Below are 22,233 nucleotides of genomic sequence, written 5' to 3' on the forward strand. Positions count from 1 at the left end.
TGTTCTAATCTGTTCTATCGGGTCGCTATGAGTCAGAATCGACTCTATGGCAACAGGTTTCATTTGATTTGGATCTTGAGAAACAGCTTTAGTATTTATTGCCACAGGAATGGCCCTTGCCTGACAGAATTTTAATCGTTGTGTATTCTTCACTTTTGTGACCACCAGGTTCTCTTATTCAAGTACCTTCCGTTGAGAGGGGGAAACTTAGTAAAGTGCGCCTGGGTTCATTGTCTTTGAAAAAGGAAGGAGAAAGACAATGCTTCTTATTTACAAAACACTTTTTAATTTGTACAAGAAGCTCAGGAGGAAAGCTGCATCTGCTCAAGGTACTGTTTTTACATGATTATTCCATTTATATTCCATGCACTTAAGATGTATTAAGGTTACTATCATGCCTGGTATTACCATCAGATGGGTTGTCACTATTGCATGAAAATTAATATTTACTTTGTTGTCACTTAATTCAAAGTAATAAAAATTTATTTCTTGTGTATTACTGTAAAGAAATACAATTAAAACCACAACCTGAACAACTAAAAAGTATTATTAGTTGATGACTGTTGAGCTACAAAAATCTTTCAAATCACTAGTGTACTGATGTAATATTTGCTAAATACTGTTCTACCTTACTCTGTATCCTGTAAAAAAAACCCCATTGCCGTTGTGTCAGTTCTGACTCATAGCAACCCTATAGGATAGAGTAGAACTGCCCCATAGGGTTTCTAGGCTGTGATGTTTAGGGAAGCAGACTGCCACATCTTTCTCCCATGGAGTGGCTAGTGGGTTCAAACCACCGACCTTTTGGTTAGCAGCTGAGTGCTTAACAACTGCACCACCAAGGCTCCTTTTTCTCTGCATCAGGAGTCGGCAAATTACAGGCCACAGCCTGCCACCTGTTTTTGTTAATAAAGTTTTATTGGGACAAAGCCATGTTCATTCCTTTACGCATTGTCTGTGGCTGCTTTTGTGCTACAACAGCAGAATTGAGTAGTTGGGATAAAGGTCATATGGCTTGTAAAGCCTAAAATATTTACTATCTGGCCCTTTACAGAAAAAAGAATCACTTATCTATACTGTCTATAATTATCGCTTAAAAATATCTATTATATTATCTATCCTCTTTGTTATTATTACTGAAAAATATTCTCCATCATCCTGATGATGGCTTTTCTACCGCTTAAACCATGTCCCGGTTGGCAAGTTGGGTCTCTTTGCTGAGCTGCATTTACTCTCTAAGGCAATAAGGTGCTCTTTAGTCTCTCACGAATGGACTTGCGACATTTTACAAGCATGGGCAGTGAGAGTAGGCTCAGGGAGAAGAATCATAAGCTAAATGAGTTCAATTCTTTTACACATCTAAGTTTCAGAGTCTGAAAATGTTTTATGATGCAGAATTGCTGTGTTCTCTTCTGTGGCAACTTGAATATAAAATTTACAAGTCAGAGCTTCCCAGTCTGTGCAAGACCCTCAGTTTGTGTTTGTGTCCAGGCAGGTGGGGTTCTGTCTCTAATAGAATGTACATTGATTGAGGAGCCAGACGCAAGCGACGATGACCGTAAGTCACATTCTATCACTTAGAATTATATTAGAATAAAAATAAATATAGGCCCTTGTTTGTATTCCCTTATAGCTAAGAAGAGCTACCTGGGGAGGCAGGATAGATCCTCAGGATAAACCTCTGGATTCACTTATATATGAGACGTCTGTCTAGCCATTTAAACTGAGAGCCAAAATTTTAAACCATCTTTGGGAATTCACATTTTATGGTGTTTGTCTCATGATAGTGACTTTTCGGTGTCAGGTAGAGAAGAAAGAGAAATTTAAGTAGAGTGTTAGAATTCTGCAAATCATGGACATTTTAAAAAACCTCCCCCCAAAAAAAATGAAATGAGAAGAAGGAAATCTGGATTCTAGTCATGAATAACTGATTGACCTCGGCTTCTTCATCTGCTTTTGAGCTTCCTAAGGACTTCCCCATGCCCGAGAAGTAGTACATTGCTGAAAAGAGATTCTGTACTTGGGTACACACTGATTGTATTAATAGAGCTACATGAAAGCAGCTATCACTCATATTTTTGTTTTCATGTCTCATTGTTTGGTTTACGTGTGTTAAAGCCAAAGGTTCTGGGCAAGTGTTTGGCCACCTGGATTTTAAAATAGTGGTGGAGCCCCCTGATTCTGCCCCTTTCACTGTGGTCTTGCTGGCACCTTCGCGTCAGGAGAAGGCTGCCTGGACAAGTGACATAAGTCAGGTAAGCAAGTTGCTTTTTCCATGTATTATTATTATTTTTTTTCTAATTTGACAGCATGAATTTTGGGAAGGACTTTTAGAGTTATTTTATTTTTATAAAAATATCACATCTGGCTACTGCCATCAATACCATCACCAGTATATATATCTTGATATGCCGTGATGGTTTTTGTTGTTGTTCTTTGCTTTTATTCTTAAGGTTAATTTTTACTTGAAATGTAGTTAACTGCTCTTAGTTCCTGGACATTTTTGTACTAGCTGCAAATGTAATCACTTGTATATGTTAAAATTGTTCTGTGAGTAATAAATTTACCTATGACCCTACTAGATTTTTGCTTATATGCTTCGGAAAAAAGAAAATGGTAAGAGTTTTAAGATACAAAAACAGCTAATATGGGCTATGCTGAGAAATCACAAATAAGGAATTAAATCAAAGAAGAGATACTAATTGTAGTGTGAAATTTTAAAACAAGCTCCTGTAGTATGTATAGAAAAAAATTAGGGAACAGATTTGCTTACATTGCCTTGAACAGCAATACCCATCTAGGGAATTGCTACCTGTATCTATCTGTCATATCAATGATATGATCTGAATATGTGTCAAAACTGGTCACGATTGCACGTGGACATTCTTACATTTAAGCTCTACATAAAATTTTGGCTCCAGTACCTAATGTAGGAGAAAAGTGACACTGTGTAAAGAAAATGTTAGAAGAAGCCTTGATAGTTATCTTCAAAACTGTAAAGTCAGGGAAGATTGGAGCAAGCAAAAAGGAATGTACTCTGGGTTTCATTGCTTGCTTTCTTCTGAAAGTGATTTATATACAAGACTTAGGTAAAAATATGAACTGTATGGAAGTTCTTCAGATACTTGGATTTTTTTTCTCAGTAATTGAAAACTCAGAGCAAATAGAGAAAGAATGAATGGCAGTAATAATTATTTTTATATGTCACATAAGTTTTGCAAACCTAATCTCATTTGCCCTTACAATAATATTCTGAAGGTAAACAGAGATTTGGAAGGCTGTTTGTCCAAGGCTACACAGCTGGATAATTATTAGGACTCAAACCCAATCCGGTCTGCTCTAGCAGTCTCAACAGCCTTTGCCGGAAAGGCTACAGCTGAAATTTTACTTATATACTTGCAACCATAAAATATGGTTTTATGGTGAGTAGTGAATTCACCGTCAATAAATAAATATGGCCAAGAAGGCGAGTAAGTGAGAATGATTCTTTGGTGATAAATAAATAGCTACAAGTGAGTTACTTCTTTTTTAGCTGAAGAATGAAAATATGGACTCTCCTGACCTTTAAATAGGTACATCTTTGAAGTAATTCATTAATACTTTCATTAGCTCAATGCTGTCAGAATTAATACTTTAGTTAAGTATCTCCCTATTTGTAATACATCTCCTACCTCATGAAACTCTGGACTGTTCACTGATTCAACAAGCATTTATTGAGCCATCACCATGTGCTGCCAGCTGTCCTGTAGGCACCAGAGATACAGCGATGGTCCTGGCTATTGAGGAGACAGACAGGCTAGTATGGAAGAAAAGAAGTGAGACAACTTAATGCAACGAGGCTTTATAGGTGCTGTGAAGCCAAGATAAGCAGGGAGAATAGGAGTAGGCAAAGGTGTTTCTCCAGCTGCTTCTAGCTTCTGTTCTACCTTATGATGTAACTGGGGCATCTAAGACACAGAGTTGATAAGAGCTTTAGGTGACCGTCTTTAGTGTGCCTGGTAAGATATTGCTAAAAACAGACATATCTCAAGGATTCATGAATAATTCTGTGCCTTCTGCTTTGAAGAAAGGTACCCAATGCTTTGCCTGCCTCAAGCATACAAATGAGTCTTTCCCTCTGCTTAGACTATACCTTGAGGCAAAAGTGTCACCTTCCTCCTTATTTCTCTAAGTTGGTATGGTTAATACTTTGCTTAGCAAAAAAGTATGCTAGATTCTATCTGCAATTGAATTGGAGAAAAAAGCTAACAGAAAATTGTATCTTATGGCGTGATGGTGACATCATTACATGAAATCATTATGTTCAATAGAGACTTGACATGTGTGATTTTGAAACTTGTGGTTTTATTCATTCGACAAAGATATTTTGTAATTATACCATGTGCCAGGTACTGTCCTAGGTGCTTGTAACATAGTGTCAACAAAAAAAGGCAACAACAACAAAAAATTCCTTGACCTTGTATAGTTTATATTCTAGTGTGGGGAAGACAGAAAATAAACAATAAATGTAATAAATAAGCACATTTTATTTTATGTTAGAAGGTGATAGGGTAGGTAAGAAGGATCAGGCTGTTGGAGGTAGGTGTGGGTAAAACCAAAAATCAAACCCATTGCCATTGAGTCGATTCCGACTCATAGCAACCCTATAGACAGAGTAGAACTGCCCCACAGGGTTTCCAAGGAGCAGCTGGTGGACCCAAACTGCCAACTTCTTGGTTAGCGGCTGAGTGCTTAACCACTATGCCATCAGGGCTCCAGGTGTAGGTAGGCACAGTTTTAAAAATGGTGGTCACTCCATTCTGAAGGAGACATTAAAAAAAAAAAAAAAAAAGACTTAGAGTAGGTAAGGGAGGTACAATGTGGTTATATGATGGGAAAAATGTCATTCTAAAGAGTGGAAACAGCCATTGCACTGCAAAGGGTCTAAAGCAGGAGGATGCTGCATGTTTGAGGAACAGCATGAGAGCTGGTGTGGCTGAAGTGGGGTGTGCAAGAGAGAGAACACAAGAGAGAAAGTTGTAGAGGTAACAGGTGCCAGATCTTGGAGGACCTCTTAAGACATTGAAAGGACTATTACTCTGAGTCTGATGAAAAGCCATTGAAGGGTTTTGAGCAAAGGAATTTCATGACCTGACTTCACTTTTAAAAGAATTACTTTGACGACTGCATTGAGAATAGGCTATGAGTGGAGAGCAAGAGTGAAAGCAGCTAGGGAAGATGGAAGGCTGTTTCAGGAATTGAGGTGAGAGATGATAAAGGTTCAGACCAGCTTGGCAGGAGTTGAGTTGGAGATAAGGATTTAAATTTTGTGTTCATTTTGAAAATAGAACCAACAGAATTTCATAGTGGATTAGATATAGGATGTGAGAGATAAAGAAGCGTTAAGGAGGACTCCAAAGTTTTGGGCTTGAGCAACTGGAAGACTGGGGTTGTCATTAACTGAGGTGGGGAAGTCTGCTGGGAAAGAGATTTTGGGGTGAAAATCAGAAGTTTAGGTATGCTGAATTAGATAGTCAGAATTCACTTGATGGCAGTGGGTTTTTGTTTATTGTGTGCTATATACATACATTCATGGAATTTGAGACACTAAAAAGATCTTGTTAGATACTCGAGTGGAGGTGTTAAGCAGGCAGTAGGACATAGAAGTCCAGGACTTAGGAGAGGGTCTGGGTCATTTAGGTGGGATTTTAGGCTGTGAGACTGTTGAGATCACCAGTGGAGTAAGCGTAGATGGAGACAGGAAGAGGGCCATGGACTGAGTGAGGGGCCAGGGAGAAGAACAAGAACAGCAAAGAGGATTAAGAAGGAACTGCCAGAGAGTTAGAGGACAGGCAAGAGGATGTAGTGTTCTGGAAGCCAAGTGAAGAGCCAAAGAGTTGGGGAGGCAGTGATTACGTGTGGACTGCACTAAAGGCTGAGTAAGATAGTGAGCTTTCTTGAAGACTTTCTCATTTTGCTGATGTGGAGTTTGAACTTCGGGTAGTAGGGGCAAAGTGCTCCACTATCGATTGAGCTTAGCCTGTTTCCCAGCATCTCAACTGATTTTGTTCTCTGCTTAAAGTGTTTTCATTTTATGGGGGCCCTGGTGGTACAGTGGTTAAGAACTCGGGTGCTAACCAAAAGGTTGGCAGTTCAAATCAACCAGCCATTCCTTGGAAACCCTATGGGGCTGTTCTACTCTGTTCTATAGGGTCCTGTAGAGTCAGAATTGGCTTGATGCCAATGGGTTTGTTTGCTTGTTTAGGGCGCTCTGGTGGCACAGTGGTTAAAGCACTTGGCTACTAAATGAAAGGTCAGTGGTTTGAACCCACCAAGCTGCTCTGTGGGAGAAAGATGTGACAGTCTGCTTCCATAAAGATTACAGCTTTGGAAACCCTATAGGGCAGTTCTTGTCTGTCCTGTAGGGTCGCTGTGAGTTGGAATTGACTCAACAGCAGTGGGTTTTTGGTTTATTGTGTGCTATATAAATTTTTTTTTTTTTATATACGTACATTCATGGAATTTGGGACACTGAAAAAGATCTTTGTCAATCTCCCAAATACGTCTCTGGGCATATTCATTATTAATAATGACCTGCTGGATGCTTGGAAATGTACTATTTAATATTTTACTATGTATATTTAAAAATATGGACACAAAAAGCAACTAAAAATACTTCCAATGCCTGGCACACTAAATAAATGTTTACCAAAGTATTTTCTATTGATAACCTATGTTAGAATTACCTGAGGGTATTTAAAAAAATGCAGATCTGTACACCTGCATCTTAGATGCCATTCTAAAACCCCAGGTTTAACAAGCTCCACAGGTCACTTTTGCACAATTAAATTAGAGATCCCCTGCCCTAAAGAAAAAGGAGCCCTGGTGGTGGAATGGTTAAGCTCTTGACTGCCAACTAAAAGGTCATCGGTTTGAACCCACCAGCTGCTCTGTGGGAGAAAGATATGGCAAAATCTGCTTCCGTAAAGATTTACAGCCTTGGAAACCGTATGTGGCAGTTCTGCTCTGTCCTATAGAGTCACTATGAGTCAGAATTGACTCAGTGGCAGTGGATTTTTGGCCTTAAAGAATCAACTTTTTTTATTGCCAAGATTCTGCTGTTTATTCATAGTTTTACAGTTTTGCTCTCAGTGTATATATGCATCATTTTTGCTTTTGACTTCATTTTCTGTGTTTCTAGAAACTCTCTGTACTGATTTCTTCTAATAGCAATATGTATTCCATCACATGAACTTACCAGTTTTCTAGCTCTTTTTGAAAAATTGAGTATATGGACTGTTCCCAAGTTTTAGCATTAATATATAATGTAAGGTTGAACATCTTGGAGTTTTTTTCCTCCCTTTCAAGGTGCCTCATTGGTATATACTCCCTGATGGGTATAAGGTTGGTTCAGAGGGCCTGATCACTTTCATGATTCTTATACAGACTGCCAAAATTCCCTCAAGAAACATGCAGTCATTTCAGTACATCATCAAGCCATGTAACTATGTAACTTTTCTTCTAAACCCTGTCAGTGTTGAGTTTTATCATATTTATCACATTTTTCTGTTTAATGGAAAGAAGTATTGCCTTCTAGTGGTTCCAATATACATTTCTGTAATTATCAGATTAACATTTTCCACTATTTCTAGTTCTTGTCTGTTCATACCAGATGGACATTTATTCATGAGAAATGGAAGTATCCTTATTAAAAAAAAAAAATCCTTATAGAATAGGGAAATAAACATTTTCTTTCAATTCAAATTTTGAACATATACTACCTTGTTTTATCTTTTACATTTTTTTGTCACTATTTTGCTAAGTTTTAATTATTTGTGGCTTAGTTTGAAGCCACTTTATTAAGCTACTATACTTTGTGATATTAATCACACATGACACTTATTTAAGATCATAAAGTGATTCCTAAGTATTGATACAATCCAGTTTCATATAAGGAATTCTATGAAGATTTAAGACTTTTAGATTTGCTGGGTCTCTCTCTCTGAAGCTGCAATTTATAGAAGCAACAATTGCATGAATGATTAATTGCACGTTTAGTTACACCAGTAAGGCCATAATTAGCCATTGGCGCCTCTAACAAAACGTATAAATCGTTAATGGTCTTGGACCAATAATTCTTCCCCTCTTTCATCTTTTATAAGGAAAATTCTGAGGGTTGAAAATTTGACCATGTATTTCAGAATAGTGCATTCATTTATGCATGTCTCACTGCCATGAATAATGGTTTATTGAACAGATTTCTCTGTAATTATAGGTATTAACTAAAATGCAGAATTAAAATTCACCTCTGAGCTTTTTGATTTGGGCAGTAGTGTCAAAATATAGACCGTGTACAGACAAATTTGTAGCACTCTGGATGTGCTTTCTTCCTTAAAATAGCTTCTCTGAAATTAATAGGGAATTTTCTACTTTAACATAAGAAATTAAAAGAGAAAAATTGAATCTAGCCTTTCTTCTCAGTACTTGAGAAGTACTGTGAATATAAAAAAATACGGTGACACAGTGTCTTAACAGGTACCAACTTAAGCAAGACCCACAAAAGATCCTTCTGGAGAAGTCATTCCCAACACTTTTCAGAGGACAGGCTGCATCAAAGTCACTTGGGGATTTTGTTAACATGCATACTCCCAGGTGCCACCCTCGACTCATCACAAACTGAGCTAGATTATCCATGGCCAAGGAATCTACTTTTGTTAGCCTGTTAATTTCAAGGTGTGTTGTAATTCACATAAATTCTATGTGTCTTTAAAAATGGGTGATTCCCTTCCTATTTTCTTAACTGAGTGAACTGTATTCATTTACAAGGGCCTAGTCACTTCTCTCCACCACAACCAAAATATGTACTTATACAATTAATTGTGAATAGATATCATACCTTCCACTATAGATATGTTCATATACACACTCAGACATACAAATTCTAGTTTAGTTTGCTAACCTTTTTTCCAGAGCAGGACACTTTCTTCTGTGCAAAATTACTGAAGTTCTAAATGCAAGTCAGATGAAAGCAGAATACTCTGCTTGAATTAGAGTTGATGGACCCCGGAACCCCAGGATCCCTGTTATTCCTAGAGACTGTCTATGGGGCCCCTAAGAAATCAGGAAATCATTAAAAACATATATATATATATTACAAACATACCATAATATGTTTCATATATATAAGCCAAAACCAAACCTGTTGCCGTCAAGTAAATTTCAACACATAGCAATTCAATAGGACAGAGTAGAATTGCCCCATAGGGCTTCCAAGGAGTGGCCGGTGGGTTCGAACTGCTGACCTTTTGGTTAGCAGCTATAGCTCTTAACCACTGCACCACCAGGGCTCTGTATATATGTGTGTGTGTGTGCTGTTGTTGTTGTTAGGTGCTGTCGAGTCAGTTCCAACTCAAAGTGACCCTTTTTACAACAGAATGAAACATCCTGCACCATTCTCACAATCGTTGTTATGCTTGAGCCCATTGTTGCAGCCACTGTGTCAGTCCATCTCATTGAGGGTCTTCCTCTTTTTTGCTGACCTTCTACGTTACCGAGTATGATGTCCTTCTCCAGGGACTGATTCCTACTGATAACATGCCCAAAGTATGTGAGACGTAGTTGCGCCATCCTCGCTTCTAAGGAGCATTCTGGTTGTACTTCTTCCAAGGCAGATTTGTTCATTCTTTTGGCAGTCCATGGTATATTCAATATATACACACACACACACATATATTACCAAAAAACTAAATGCCTTGTCGTCGAGTCAATTGTGACTCCCAGCGACCCTATAGGACAGAGTAGAGCTGCCCCATAGGGTTTCCAAGGAGCGCCTGGTGGATTTGAACTGCCATCCTTATGGTTGGCAGCCATAGCTCTTAACCACTACACCACCAGGGTTTCCATATATATATATTAGCTCTGTGTATATGTGTGTATATATATATATGTATATCCATCCATCGGAAGATTATCCAATAGGTAAGGTAAGCACATCTTTAATGTGGTGAAACCCATGTGAAATTGTTCACTATATTAATAAGCACAAGTAAGCCCATGCTTACCTTGCTTACTGGGTCATCTGCCACAGTCAGGGATTGTAAATTTGAAAAGAGGCTTTGATTCGATGGGAAGGTGCTGTGTGGGGTTGGGAGAGAGACCAATGCCCGTCATACCTAGAAGCCAGAGTTTTTGGTGTGGTGAAAATTGTGAAGTTGTTCACTGAAAACGACCTGGTAAGCTAGGTAAACACTCTGCTTACCTTGCCTATTGGATAGTGTGTCCTTGCATCCATCTGTCCAGACCCTGGATTTATTAAAGATTATGTGCCCATTATCAAAAGCCTTTTGCACAGTTAAAATATGACTTTTCATTATGTAGCATTTTGAGCTATGACTCAGATGGTATGTATAGTTTGTTCTCCTGAAACTTGAATATAAGTGAAATTTTCTTGTTTCTTTCTATTGAACATAACTTTAATGCCTCACATAATGAATCAGAATGATTTATGAGTGAGATCTGACACTGGAAAATAAGATGTGAAAAATGGTCACATAAATCTCTTTTTTGGATCTGAAACATTTATCTCAAATTCTAAATCTGGCAGTGTGGAGGACTGAGCTAATTAAGACTCCCTCTGTCTACAAACTAGAAATGCTTAACACACAGAATCAGTATCATAAAAAATATTTTAATGCATAGGTGATCTTTGTATAGAAAGGGAAATTTCCAATTGCCAGAAATAATCAGGGAGTCTAAAGCCAGAGCAGTAAATCTGCAAGCTGAAGACATGAAACTTGGGAATGATTTTAGATTGGTGTAAGTCCCAACCCATAGGTATATTAACAAAAAAAAAAGAGAGAGGAGAGGTAGTCTTGGGCCCGTTAAAGGAATGGAGATTCCTGGTTAAAGCCTGCACGTTGGAAGGATGTCCCTCTGTGAAATAAGAGCTTGAAAAACTCTACTCATTGTCCCAGGAAAGAAATAGGGAAGTTTGTCTTTGTCTTCAGTTCTGGATTTTTATATATCCCCTTTTTAAAAATGAATGGCTCTCTGGCCTATAGATTTGAAATTCAGATTTATAATATTCACAGAGTGTGAAATTCAAAACTGAGAAATTATTGTAAAAAACAGTTCTTAGACTATTGAAATCCTAAGAATACTTGGTAGATTAAAACATAAAGCTGCTCCATTAGCAACACTTCTCCAATCCAGGCTCACTGAAAATGTGCTCACAGAGAAAAATTACCAGCCTTATAAGTAAATGATCTACCATGAGGGAGAGCCAGCAGACACAGTGAAAAGTAGAATTATCACTGCAAGAAGTTCAGATAGTAGAATGACAGTCTGGAAAAGACAAAAAAAAAAAGAATGTTTAAGATAGTAATAAAGCTTTTTTTTTTAAGAGAGAAATAAAAACTATAAAGAAATAACAGATGACATGTAAAAGGACCAATCATGTCAAAGAACTAAAAAATAGAAAATTAAAAAAAAAAGGAAATGATAGCCATCAGAAATATAAATTCATGGAAATTCGTTAAAGACTGGGTAAGGCAGAACTGAAGACTAATAACCAGATAATAGTTATATCTGAGGAAATTACCTAGAATGCAACAGAGATAAAGAGAAGGCAGTTATAAGAGATCAATTCCCAGACATAGAGAATAGAGTAAGAAGGTCTGTCATACATTTAATATGACTGCAGAAAGAGAGATTTGAGAGAATTAGGAAATGCCATCTTCAAAGAGAAAATGGGTAAGAATTTTCAAGAGTAATGAATGATACGAGCCCTCATAACAAAGAAACATACTGAATTCCAACCTGCATATACTCAAAACGCCTTCGAGACACATTAAGGAGCCCTGGTGGCCCAGTGGTTAATAGCTACAGCTGCTAACCAAAAAGTGGGCAGTTTGAATCCACCAGGTGCTCCTTGGAAACCCTGCAGGGCAGTTCCATTCTGTCCTATAGGGTTGCTATGAATTGGAATTGACTCGATGGCAATGGATTAGACACACTGATGTGAAACTACAAAAGACCAAGCACAAAGAGAAATAAAACTAAGAGAAAAGACAAATTATAAAAACTTAAAAGACAGAAAGATTACCTATAAAGAAAAAAAAAATCAGATTAACACCCAACAATAGACGACAAAATTAGTAGAACGGAAAGGGAGAACATAGGATATATTAAGTTGTGCAGTTCTACTCTGCAACACATGGGGTCACCACGAGTCAGAATCAAGAGTAACTGGTTTGGTTTTGGTTTAGGATATACAGTCAATTCAGTACTAGTCAACAAAGGAGACAAAAAGAAGAAAAGAATAATAGAAATTAGCTAAGATATTGGAAGCAAAATTCAAATATATCAATACCCATTGCCATAGAGTCAATTCTGACTCATAGCGACACTGTAGGACAAGGTAGAACTGCCCCATAGAGTTTCCAAGGCTGTAATCTTGATGGAAACAGACTGTGACATCTTTTTCCCACATAGCAACTGGTAAGTTAGAACCGTCAATCTTTCAATTAGCAGTTGAGTGCTTAAACAGTGCGCCACCCCCCCAAAAAACTAAAAATCCATTGCCGTTGAGTCAATTCCAACTTATAGCAAACCTGCCACATCTTCCTCCCATGGAGCAGCTGGTGGTTTCGAACCACCAGCCTTTCAGTTAGCAGCTGAGCACTTAACCATTGTGCCACCCAAACAAACAAAAATTCGTTGCAGCTGAGTTGATTCCAACTCATAGCAACCCTTCGGGACAGAGTAGAACTGCCCTATAGGGTTTTCCGGGCTGTAATCTTTATGGACAATGACTTCTTCATTCAAATACCTTTTTTCACCAGCATAAACAATGACTGTACATGTGGAACTCGCCAGATGGAATACACAGGAATCAAATCAACTACATCTGTGGAAAGAGACGATGGAAAAGCTCAATACTATCAGAATAAGGCCAGGGGCTGACTATGAATCAGACCATCAATTGCTTATATGCAAGTTCAAGTTGAAGCTGAAGAAAATTAGGACAAGTCCACGAGAGCCAAAGTACAACCTTCACTATATTCCACCTGAATGTAGAGACCATCTCAAAAACAGATTTGACACATTGAACACTAATGACCGAAGACCAGTGAGTTGTGGAATGAGATCAAGGACATTATATATGAAGAAAGCAAGAGATCATTAAAAAGAGAGGAGAGAAAGAAAAGACCTAAATGAATGTCAGAAGAAACTCTGAAACTTGCTCTTGAATGTGAGGTAGCTAAAACAAAAGGAAAAAACGATGACATGAAAGAGTTGAACAGAATATTTCAAAGGGTGGCTGGAGAAGACAAAGTATTATGATGACATGTGCAAAGACCTGGAGATAGAAAACTAAAAGGGAAGAAAACGCTCAGCATTTCTCAAGCTGAAAGAACTGAAGAAAAGCTTCAAGCCTCAGGTTGCAATACAGAAAGATTCTACAAGGAAAATCTTACACGACGTGGGAAGCATCAAAAGAAGATAGAGGGAATACACAGAGTCACCGTACCAAAAAGAATTGGTCAATGTTCAACCATTTCAGGAGGTAGCAAATGATCAAGAACTGATGGTACTGAAGGAAGAAGTCCAAGTTGCACTGAAGGCATAGGTGAAAAACAAGGCTCCAGAAGTTGACGAAATACCAATTGAGATGTTTCAACAAATGAATGCAGCACTGGAGGTGTTAACTCATCTAAGCCAAGAAATTTGGAAGACAGTTACCTGGCCAACTGACTGCAAAAGATCCATATTTGTGCCCATTCCAAAAAGAGATGATCTAACAGAATGTGGGAATTATCGAACAGTATCATGAATATCACATGCAGGTAAATTAATATTAAAAAAAATTAATATTACACACAAGTAAATTGGAGGTAATCAAAAGTGGTATCAGCAATACATTGACAGGTAACTGCCAGAAATTTAAGCCAGATTCAGAAGAGAACAAGGAACAAGGGATATCATTGCTGATATGTCAGATGGATCTTGGCTGAATGCAAAGAATACCAGAAAGATATTTACCTGTGTTTTATTGACTATGCAAAGGCATTCGACTGTGCAGATCATAATAAATTATGGATAATGTTGCAAGGAATGGGAATTCTGGAACAATTAATTGTACTCATGAGGAACCTATACATGGATCAAGAGGCAGTCTTTCAAATGGAACTACTGAGTGGTTTAAAATCAGGAAACGTGTGTGTCAAGGTTGTATCCTTTCACATACTAATTCAATCTGTATGCTGAGCAAATAATCTGAGAAGCTGGACTGTATGATTTAGAACGTGGCATCAGGATTGGAGGAAGACTCATTAACAACCTGGGTTATGCAGATGACACAACCTTGCTTGCTGAAAGTGAAGAGGACTTGGAGCATTTATTGGTGAAGATCAAAGGCCATAGCCTTCAGTATGGATTGCACTTCAACATAAAGAAAACAAAAATCCTCACAACTGGACCAATAAGCAACATCCTGATAAATGGAGAAAAGACTGAAGTTGTCAAAGATTTCATTTTACTTGGATCCACAGCAACACCCATGGAAGCAGCAGTCAAGAAATCAAAAGATGCATTGCATTGGGCAAACCTTCTGTAAAAGACCTCTTTAAAGTATTAAGAAGCAAAGATGTCAGTTTGAGGACTAAGTTGCACCTGACCCAAGTCATGGGAAAGCTGAACAATGAATAAGGAAGACCCAAGAAGAATCAATACCTTTGAATTATGGTACTGGTGAAGAATATTGAATATACCATGGACTGCCAGAAGAATGAACAAATCTGTTTTGGAAGAAGTACACCCAGAATGCTCCTTAGAAGGGATTTTGTTGCATACTTTGGATATGTTATCAGGAAGGACCCATCCCTTGAGAAGGACATCATGCTTGGTAAGTAGAGGGTCAGCACAAAAGAGGAAGATGCTCAATGAGATGGATTGACACAGTGGCTGCAACAATAGGCTTAAACAAAGGAATGATTGTTAGGATGGTGCAGGACCAGGCAGTGTTAACGTTTTGTTGAATATAAGGTCACTGTGAGTTGGAACCAACTTGATGACACTTAACAACAACAATATGTAAAGAAGGCAGAAAATTAGCAGAGTTTCTTGAATTATCCTCTTGAAAAGAAAAGAGAAAAAGATGATACAGGCTTTATGCATGCCAGAAACAGGAGAAATTACACTGTGCAACTCCATCAGATCAACATGGTGCTGAGAGAAACTGTTATAGAAACTAGTAAAAAATGGGAACTTATTGACAAAAGAACATATTATAAAGAGGCATAGAGCTTTATTAGTGAGAAAGAAGATTAATTCCAACCAGTAAAGTCGCCATTTCTAATCTGACTGCCGAAAACCAAACCCTTGTGCCAGAGAATGAATATAGCAACAGCAATCACCAACAGAAAGTATAAACCTCTCGAGTAGTTCTGGGACTGCCAGAGAATTGTGATGATGTGACATTTCTGGTTTGAATCATCAGAAAACAAATTCCAGGGAAATATAGCCCTTATATGTATCTTCAGGTATTTGCAAGGTATTGGGGTGGTGCATAGCTTTGGTACCTGAATGTTGAATCTCTTGATCATGTATAACGTTTACCAGCAGGTTTTTCGTTTGTCTGTTTGTTGTTGTTGTTGTTTTTTGTTTATGGTTACATACGGGTGAAAAATTTGATTATTTGTGTGGATATAAAGCATTCCTGGAATATATGACTACCTAGGTTTTCCCATAGGTTGTAATTGTTGTCTACTTTCATTTTCACAGTGTGTGGACAATATACGGTGTAATGGTTTAATGACTATAGTGTTTGAAGAGAATTCCAAAGTAACTGTGCCACATATGATTAAGTAAGTATGATAATCCTTTCCCTTACATTTAATCAAGATCAAATTGTAACATGTATAAAATAAAGTATTGCTTCTGAATAAAATATTGCTTCAGTAGGATTCTGTTTCTTGTTATTTAGAATATTTTTCTTGACAGCGATGTGATAATTCATGTTATGCCGTTACAAATGATAAGGCAATCAACGTGGTTTTTCAGATTCACAGTTTACTTTGTTGACTCATAGCAGAGGAAAATTGTGTTTTCCATAATGCTAAATGTGCCTCCACTCAGGACAACAGCCTATCAAGATTTTCAAATTCAATGTAAAAAATTAAAGTGGTGACTGCCAGATGCAATACTCAGGCTGTGCAGGGTCAGAGGGTTGACAAAGTGGTGGCTGCCTCACTTGGCATCTTGAACTGTATTACCACAGATTTGGCTACAGAGATAAGTCTCCATTTTGAAGATACCCAACGTGAATCAACTTTCTTTTCCGTGATACCGTCCATGGATACCTGCACATGGATTTGCCTCAGAGGTTGTTTGCCTGTGGCCACCATCCTGTTCCCTATGTGTTTTGTTAATAAGCAAATCCTGTAATTTAAAGCAATCATTAGGGAAACTACATCTTAGAAAGAAATTATATACATAATTATGTGGTAGGGCTCTCTGTACTAGTGCTTTTGTCTCTCCATGTATTTTTTTAAAAATAATTTTAGTTGTGCTTTAAGTGAAAGTTTACAAGTCAGTGTTTCACATAAAAACTTATACACACCTTGCTATGTATTCCCAATTACTCTCCCCTCCATGAGACAGCCCGCTCCCTCCTTGCACTCTCTCTTTTTGTGTCCATTTTGCCAACGTCTAAGCCCCTCTACCCTCCCATCTCCCCTCCAGGCAGGAGATGCCAACAGAATCTCAAGTGTCCACCTGATCCAAGTAGCTCACTCCTTACCAGCATCCCTCTCCAACCCATTGTCCAGTCCAATCCATGTCTGAAGAGTTTCTCCATGTATTTTTTGTTTTTATATTCAGAAATTGTTTTTAGATTATTTTGAAACTGACCAAATTGTTCATAATTCATTTTCTTGGTTGTTTGTGATCCAGAGTCTAAGAGCAAAAAAATTTTTTGTTTGTTTTTAGCAGTTCTATTTTTCAAAAAAATTTATGTGGAACTAAGAATAAGTTTGTCTCCTATGCCTTTGTAGGTGGCTTTTTTGGTGTCTGATTGTTTATGCTAAGGCAATAAAAAACAACTTTAGAACAATAACCTTCCTCTTCTGGTAGGCATTAACTGCAATTAGCATCATCCCAATGGTCTAAGTTTTAAAACAATTATTATTATATCAGCTGAAGGCAGAGTACGTAATACTAGTGCCATAATTACTACAGAAAAATAAAAATTATGAAAGAATGATTTGCTAATGGTATTTTAAATTATTAGTCAAATGTAATAATTGGGAGGGATTACTTTAAAACTCCAGGGCAAAGAATAACATTCAGTTTTCTAGGTTTTTAGCTTAGTATAGTTGTTTTTTATGTAACCAGATTAGTTAAAAATTTATGACGCTAAAATTAAAAATATGAAATTTTAAGTCAAAGTATAGAATATTAAATCAAAAGTTTCAAAGTACAACTTAATTTTTGAGCTTGCATCATTGAGTTAGAGTTTTCTTATTAATTTTCTACCCCAGGATTCTTATTTTAATACTTCACAAAATTACATATATGTATGTAATTTTTTAAAAAGTACTTTCTTAAAAGTTAGACAGCCATCAAAATCCAAGCTGCTTTAGAATTAGGATGTATTAAGTTAGACAGTGTACCCAAGTTATAAGTCCCCATAGTGCAGGACAGTTGTACACCAGCTGTACATACATTTTATAGTCTTTTAAGAAAAATTAATGGTAATAAAAACTTTTGTTTTATGCCTGGCCAGTTATGGCCAATGCCCAAAATCTTCCTTCTGCTATGGTGGCAGTTTTATCCATGTTTAGTCATGTTTGTGCAACCAACTCACATATAAACCAGAACTTCCCTGCCTTTGGATGCGCACAGGGGACACGCCAGGGAGCAGGAGCCACTTTCCCGTGAGGACAGAACCCCATGCTCGGGCTGTAAGGATTTCCTGCTACAGTCAAGCATGTTTTGATGTTCATCTTATGCTAGATGTACTCCCAAGGCAGAGTAAAGTATTGCCTATTTCTTCTATTTTTCCCAGCTTCGGTGAGCCTGGTTCTCCTCATTCAGAGGGGAGAGTATGATTTTGCAATCTCAGTCCCTTCCCACGGAGTCCTGGTGGTGCAGTGGTTAAGAGCATGGCTGCTAACCAAAAAGTTGGCGGTTCGAATCCACCAAGCTCTCCTTGGAAACCCTATGGAGCAGTTCTTCTCTGTCCTGTAGGGTTGCTATAAGTTGGAATCAACTCGACGGCAATGGGTCCTTTCCCATGGCCCTCTTCATGGTGCCGTCTTAACATAAATGTTGTATTCCTAGCTCCTTGTGCATCTCCCTGACTACAGATCATGAAAATATCACTACATTTTGCAGAATTAAAAGAAAAAAAAATTATCCAGTCTTAATTATGTCTTATTACTGACATGGAATTGCTTTGCAAGTGCTCTCTTCCTTTTAAAACTTACTAATTATTATAGGTGATTAGGGTTTGACGTCTCAGGATTGCTTTTTGAGTGTTTACCAAAAAGGAGTTGCCATTGTCATAGGAGACTTAAGAACGGCATTATATCTTTCCAGAGAGTCCCTTAGGAAATAAAATGAGATCCTGTTCCGTGGAATAAAAGAAAATTAAATAATTTTGTAATATTTAATTTCTTTTCTTTATTTAAAATGAAAATGTAATCACGATTTTGAGGGACAGTGGAGTAATTAGTTTTATTTTAATTTTATCTTGGCCACAACATGTTATTATTGTTATTTTTTCCTGTGTTTTGATTGACCTGATTATAGTCAAAACATGCAAAGCTCAAATCCACAATTAGGATGTTCAGTCATGACATTTATTATATTGAAACATCCCTTTAAATGGTGTCTAAACTTGTTTTACATTTTACGTGTATAGTCTAAAGCTTGTTTTGACATCAACTTTCTTAGAAAATAGAGATTTCCTGTGGGGAAATGGGGAAAACATGATTCCCTCATTCAGACTTCCATACTGTCTGATATATTCATGGAATTTTCTAAGGTATTTTTAATCTATTCATTTTACAAATGAGAAAATTAAGAACCAGAAGAGTCAACTTGGCTGATGGTCACATAGTGAGTGATAGAAAGAGCCATGCCATTTTCAAGAATCTCAAAAAATGCACTTGTATATTTCGGAGATCAGTAATGGGACTGAAAATAACAGGCCACGCTTAGCGGTTCCCCGGCAGGGGTAAGCTGCTCATTTAAAATGCTCTTTCAGGCCTGCAGATGAAGTACTTTCGCTGGCACTGAACATACTATGGGCTGGGAAATTTCCAAGAGCATGCTAAGAAAGCTATTGATTCCTTTTTATCCAAAAGAAAAGAAATATATAATTTAAAATCCCTCCAAGCGCTGAAAGGGCTAATTACGGACACTCAACAACAGGCCACTAGTGCTTAGCAAGCAGCCTCCTTGCTGGAAATCATTGGCCCTGTAGCTCTTCCTTTAACCACACGGTGAAACTCAGGACTTCACCTCATTGATTGCCTGTCTGACTGAGATGCTACAGTGAAGGGGAACAAGGGATTTTGGAAGGGAAAGCGAAGGCCACAGGCAGTCCTGGCGAAGGTTGAGCAATTCTTGGAGCTTCATGTGGCCTCAGCCTCTGCTCACAAGCCTTTCCTCTTACAAGTTTTTCTCCTTTGCCATCCTCTTTTACCCTCAGTAACAGATGTGCTCCACTGGCTGAGGATTCTGAGCGTGCAGCCAAGTACTCCCCCAGCCTGTGCGCATCCGCCAGCCCGTCTGCATCTTCCTCCCAGTTTGGTTATCCACCTGGAGAGGGTGCCCCAGGCTTCTAGTGGAGCTGCCTCAGGATGATGGGTTGGGAAGTCAAACAGGTGGTTTTAAAGAATCATAAAGCAGAGTATTGCAGGGTGGTGGTGGTGGGTGCCTGTTCAAGCAGAATCTCAGGAAGGGTTCACTGCCTATATTTCACCTACTCTTTTTTAAGCTCACTTCTGATATTCCGATTTGGGTTTGATTTAAGGGCATAGCAATGCTCTTTCCTCTTCCTAAATAAGCCATAGGGCTTATGACTTCACTTCCCTCATAAAAATGTGATTGAACTAAAGAGAAGGAATCCGCAAAGTGAAACCAATCATTATTACTTCCTGTACAATTAATTTTGGCCTTTTTTGTGGTGGATACTATAATGAGAAACCTGGTGGTGCAGTGGTTAAGAGCTTGGCTGCTAACCAGCAGGTTGGCAGTTCGAATCCACCAGCTGCTCTTTGGAAACCCTATGGGACAGTTGAACTTCGATGGCAACAGGTTTGGTTTTGATATTCTATCATGGCATAATTTTCAAATAGACCCAGCTTGTTGTATATATCTGTATACAATATAAATGTAAAAAAAAAAATTTTTTTTTAATTTTTTATTTGTCCATCTCTTATAAAATACAATGCACAGTCCACACACGTGTTTGTTTACCAATACTGAAATACTCAGTGACTAAAGAGGAAGCCTCATTCTGGTTTGGTTATCATGTTCCTGCCTGCTTTGCATGTAGGTCTGATGCCCGACTACATAAAGATGACACTGACATTTGCTTCAGTAAAACACTGAACTCCTGCAAGGTTCCCCAGATCCGTTATGCCAGCGTGGAGCGCCTCTTGGAGCGGCTGACAGACTTGAGGTTTCTCAGTATAGATTTCCTCAACACTTTTCTGCACACCTACCGGATTTTCACTACAGCAGCTGTGGTGCTGGCGAAGCTTTCTGACATATACAAGAGGCCTTTCACCTCCATCCCCGTGAGGTATGTCTGGGATTTGCCTGTGTCACCATGCAGATGGGTCTCGTCTTACCTGTGGACTTACCATGCCCCACCCATGGGAGATTGGAAGTTGAGGCCACAGGTAGTTCTTGAGGTGACAAGTTGAGAAGCCTGAAGTCTCCAAATGGCGGTTGCTTGCTCTGTGATTATTTGTAGGTTAACTCTATTGTTTCGGGCTTATTTATTTATTTATTTTTTAACAACTGAGTAGACTAGTACTTTTTAAATTTAAATATACATTCAGTAAGAATTACCTGGGCCTCTTATTAAATTATAGGTCTTGTTAAATTCAGCAGTCTTGGGCCTGAGTTCTGCATTTCTAACAAGTTCCTGGTTGCTTTTTAGACCACAGTTTAGTAGCAAGGAATTAGACAATATTTGAAAAGTGTCTGGTGTTCCTTTGGCAGGGACATGGTATATATGTAGCACTTGTTGTTGTTAGCTGCTGTCATGTCCATCTCTTGACTCAAGGGTTCCCCATGCACAATGGAACAAAACACTGCTCAGCCCTGCACCGTTCCCATGATCAGTTGGGAATCGGACGATTGTGATCCATAGGGTTTTCATCGGCTGATTTTCAGAAGTAGATCACCAGGCCTTTCTTCCTTGTTCATCTTAGTCTGGAAGCGCCACTGAAACCTGTTCAGCATAACAGCAACATGCAAGCTGCCACTGACAGACAAGTGGCCAGAAATCGAACTCCAGTCTCCAGCATGGCAAGGATTCTACCATTGAACCATCACTGCCCCCATTAGCACATGTAGCATTTAGACAGGAAAATCCAGCAACGTTAAGTGCCATTATATTGTGGCTTTTCAATACAGGGAGCATGTCCTTGAAGGACATTGTGGAAGTCATTTTCACTTGGCTACAATCTGTTAATAGGTTTTGCTCTTACTTTTAGGTCATTGGAATTGTTTTTTGCTACCAGCCAGAACAACAGAGGTGAACACTTGGTGGATGGAAAATCCCCACGTCTGTGTCGCAAATTCTCTTCTCCACCACCACTAGCTGTGTCTAGAACCTCCTCTCCTGTGAGAGCCAGAAAGCTGTCCTTGACTTCTCCCTTGAACTCAAAGATAGGAGCATTGGACCTGACCACTTCCTCGGCATCCAGCAGTCCTACCACCACGCATAGCCCTGCTGCGTCCCCACCGCCACACACTGGTAAAGTACCGTTGGATCTTAGCAGAAGCCTTTCTTCTCCAGAACAAAGCCCGGGATCTGTAAAAGAGAATGTAGATAACCCCCGCGTGGACCTGTGTAACAAGCTAAAACGAAGTATTCAAAGAGGTATTATCCAGCTGCCACACCCCGCATTTACTGGCCACCTACTTCCCTACCATTCCTTCTGGAACCCCAGCTCCCTTTCTTTGTAACTTTCCTACACCTGTTTAGAAAGTAGAATGGATACATTGGCT

General features: G+C 38.5%; 1 protein-coding gene across 1 annotated transcript in view; it reads left to right on the forward strand.

Annotated features, from left to right (window-relative positions):
• The window catches only part of RASGRF2 (Ras protein specific guanine nucleotide releasing factor 2), a 170,346-nt gene that overhangs the window by 141,738 nt on the left and 6,375 nt on the right, over window positions 1-22,233 (forward strand). The window contains exons 13-18 of the mRNA XM_064279696.1: window positions 169-329; window positions 1,492-1,558; window positions 2,119-2,255; window positions 15,763-15,845; window positions 20,546-20,794; window positions 21,717-22,105. Coding sequence (XP_064135766.1) covers window positions 169-329; window positions 1,492-1,558; window positions 2,119-2,255; window positions 15,763-15,845; window positions 20,546-20,794; window positions 21,717-22,105 — 1,086 coding nt within the window. The remainder of the gene's footprint in view (window positions 1-168; window positions 330-1,491; window positions 1,559-2,118; window positions 2,256-15,762; window positions 15,846-20,545; window positions 20,795-21,716; window positions 22,106-22,233) is intronic.

This window comes from Loxodonta africana, chromosome 2 (genome assembly GCF_030014295.1).
Source record: "Loxodonta africana isolate mLoxAfr1 chromosome 2, mLoxAfr1.hap2, whole genome shotgun sequence".
NCBI lineage: Eukaryota > Metazoa > Chordata > Mammalia > Proboscidea > Elephantidae > Loxodonta > Loxodonta africana.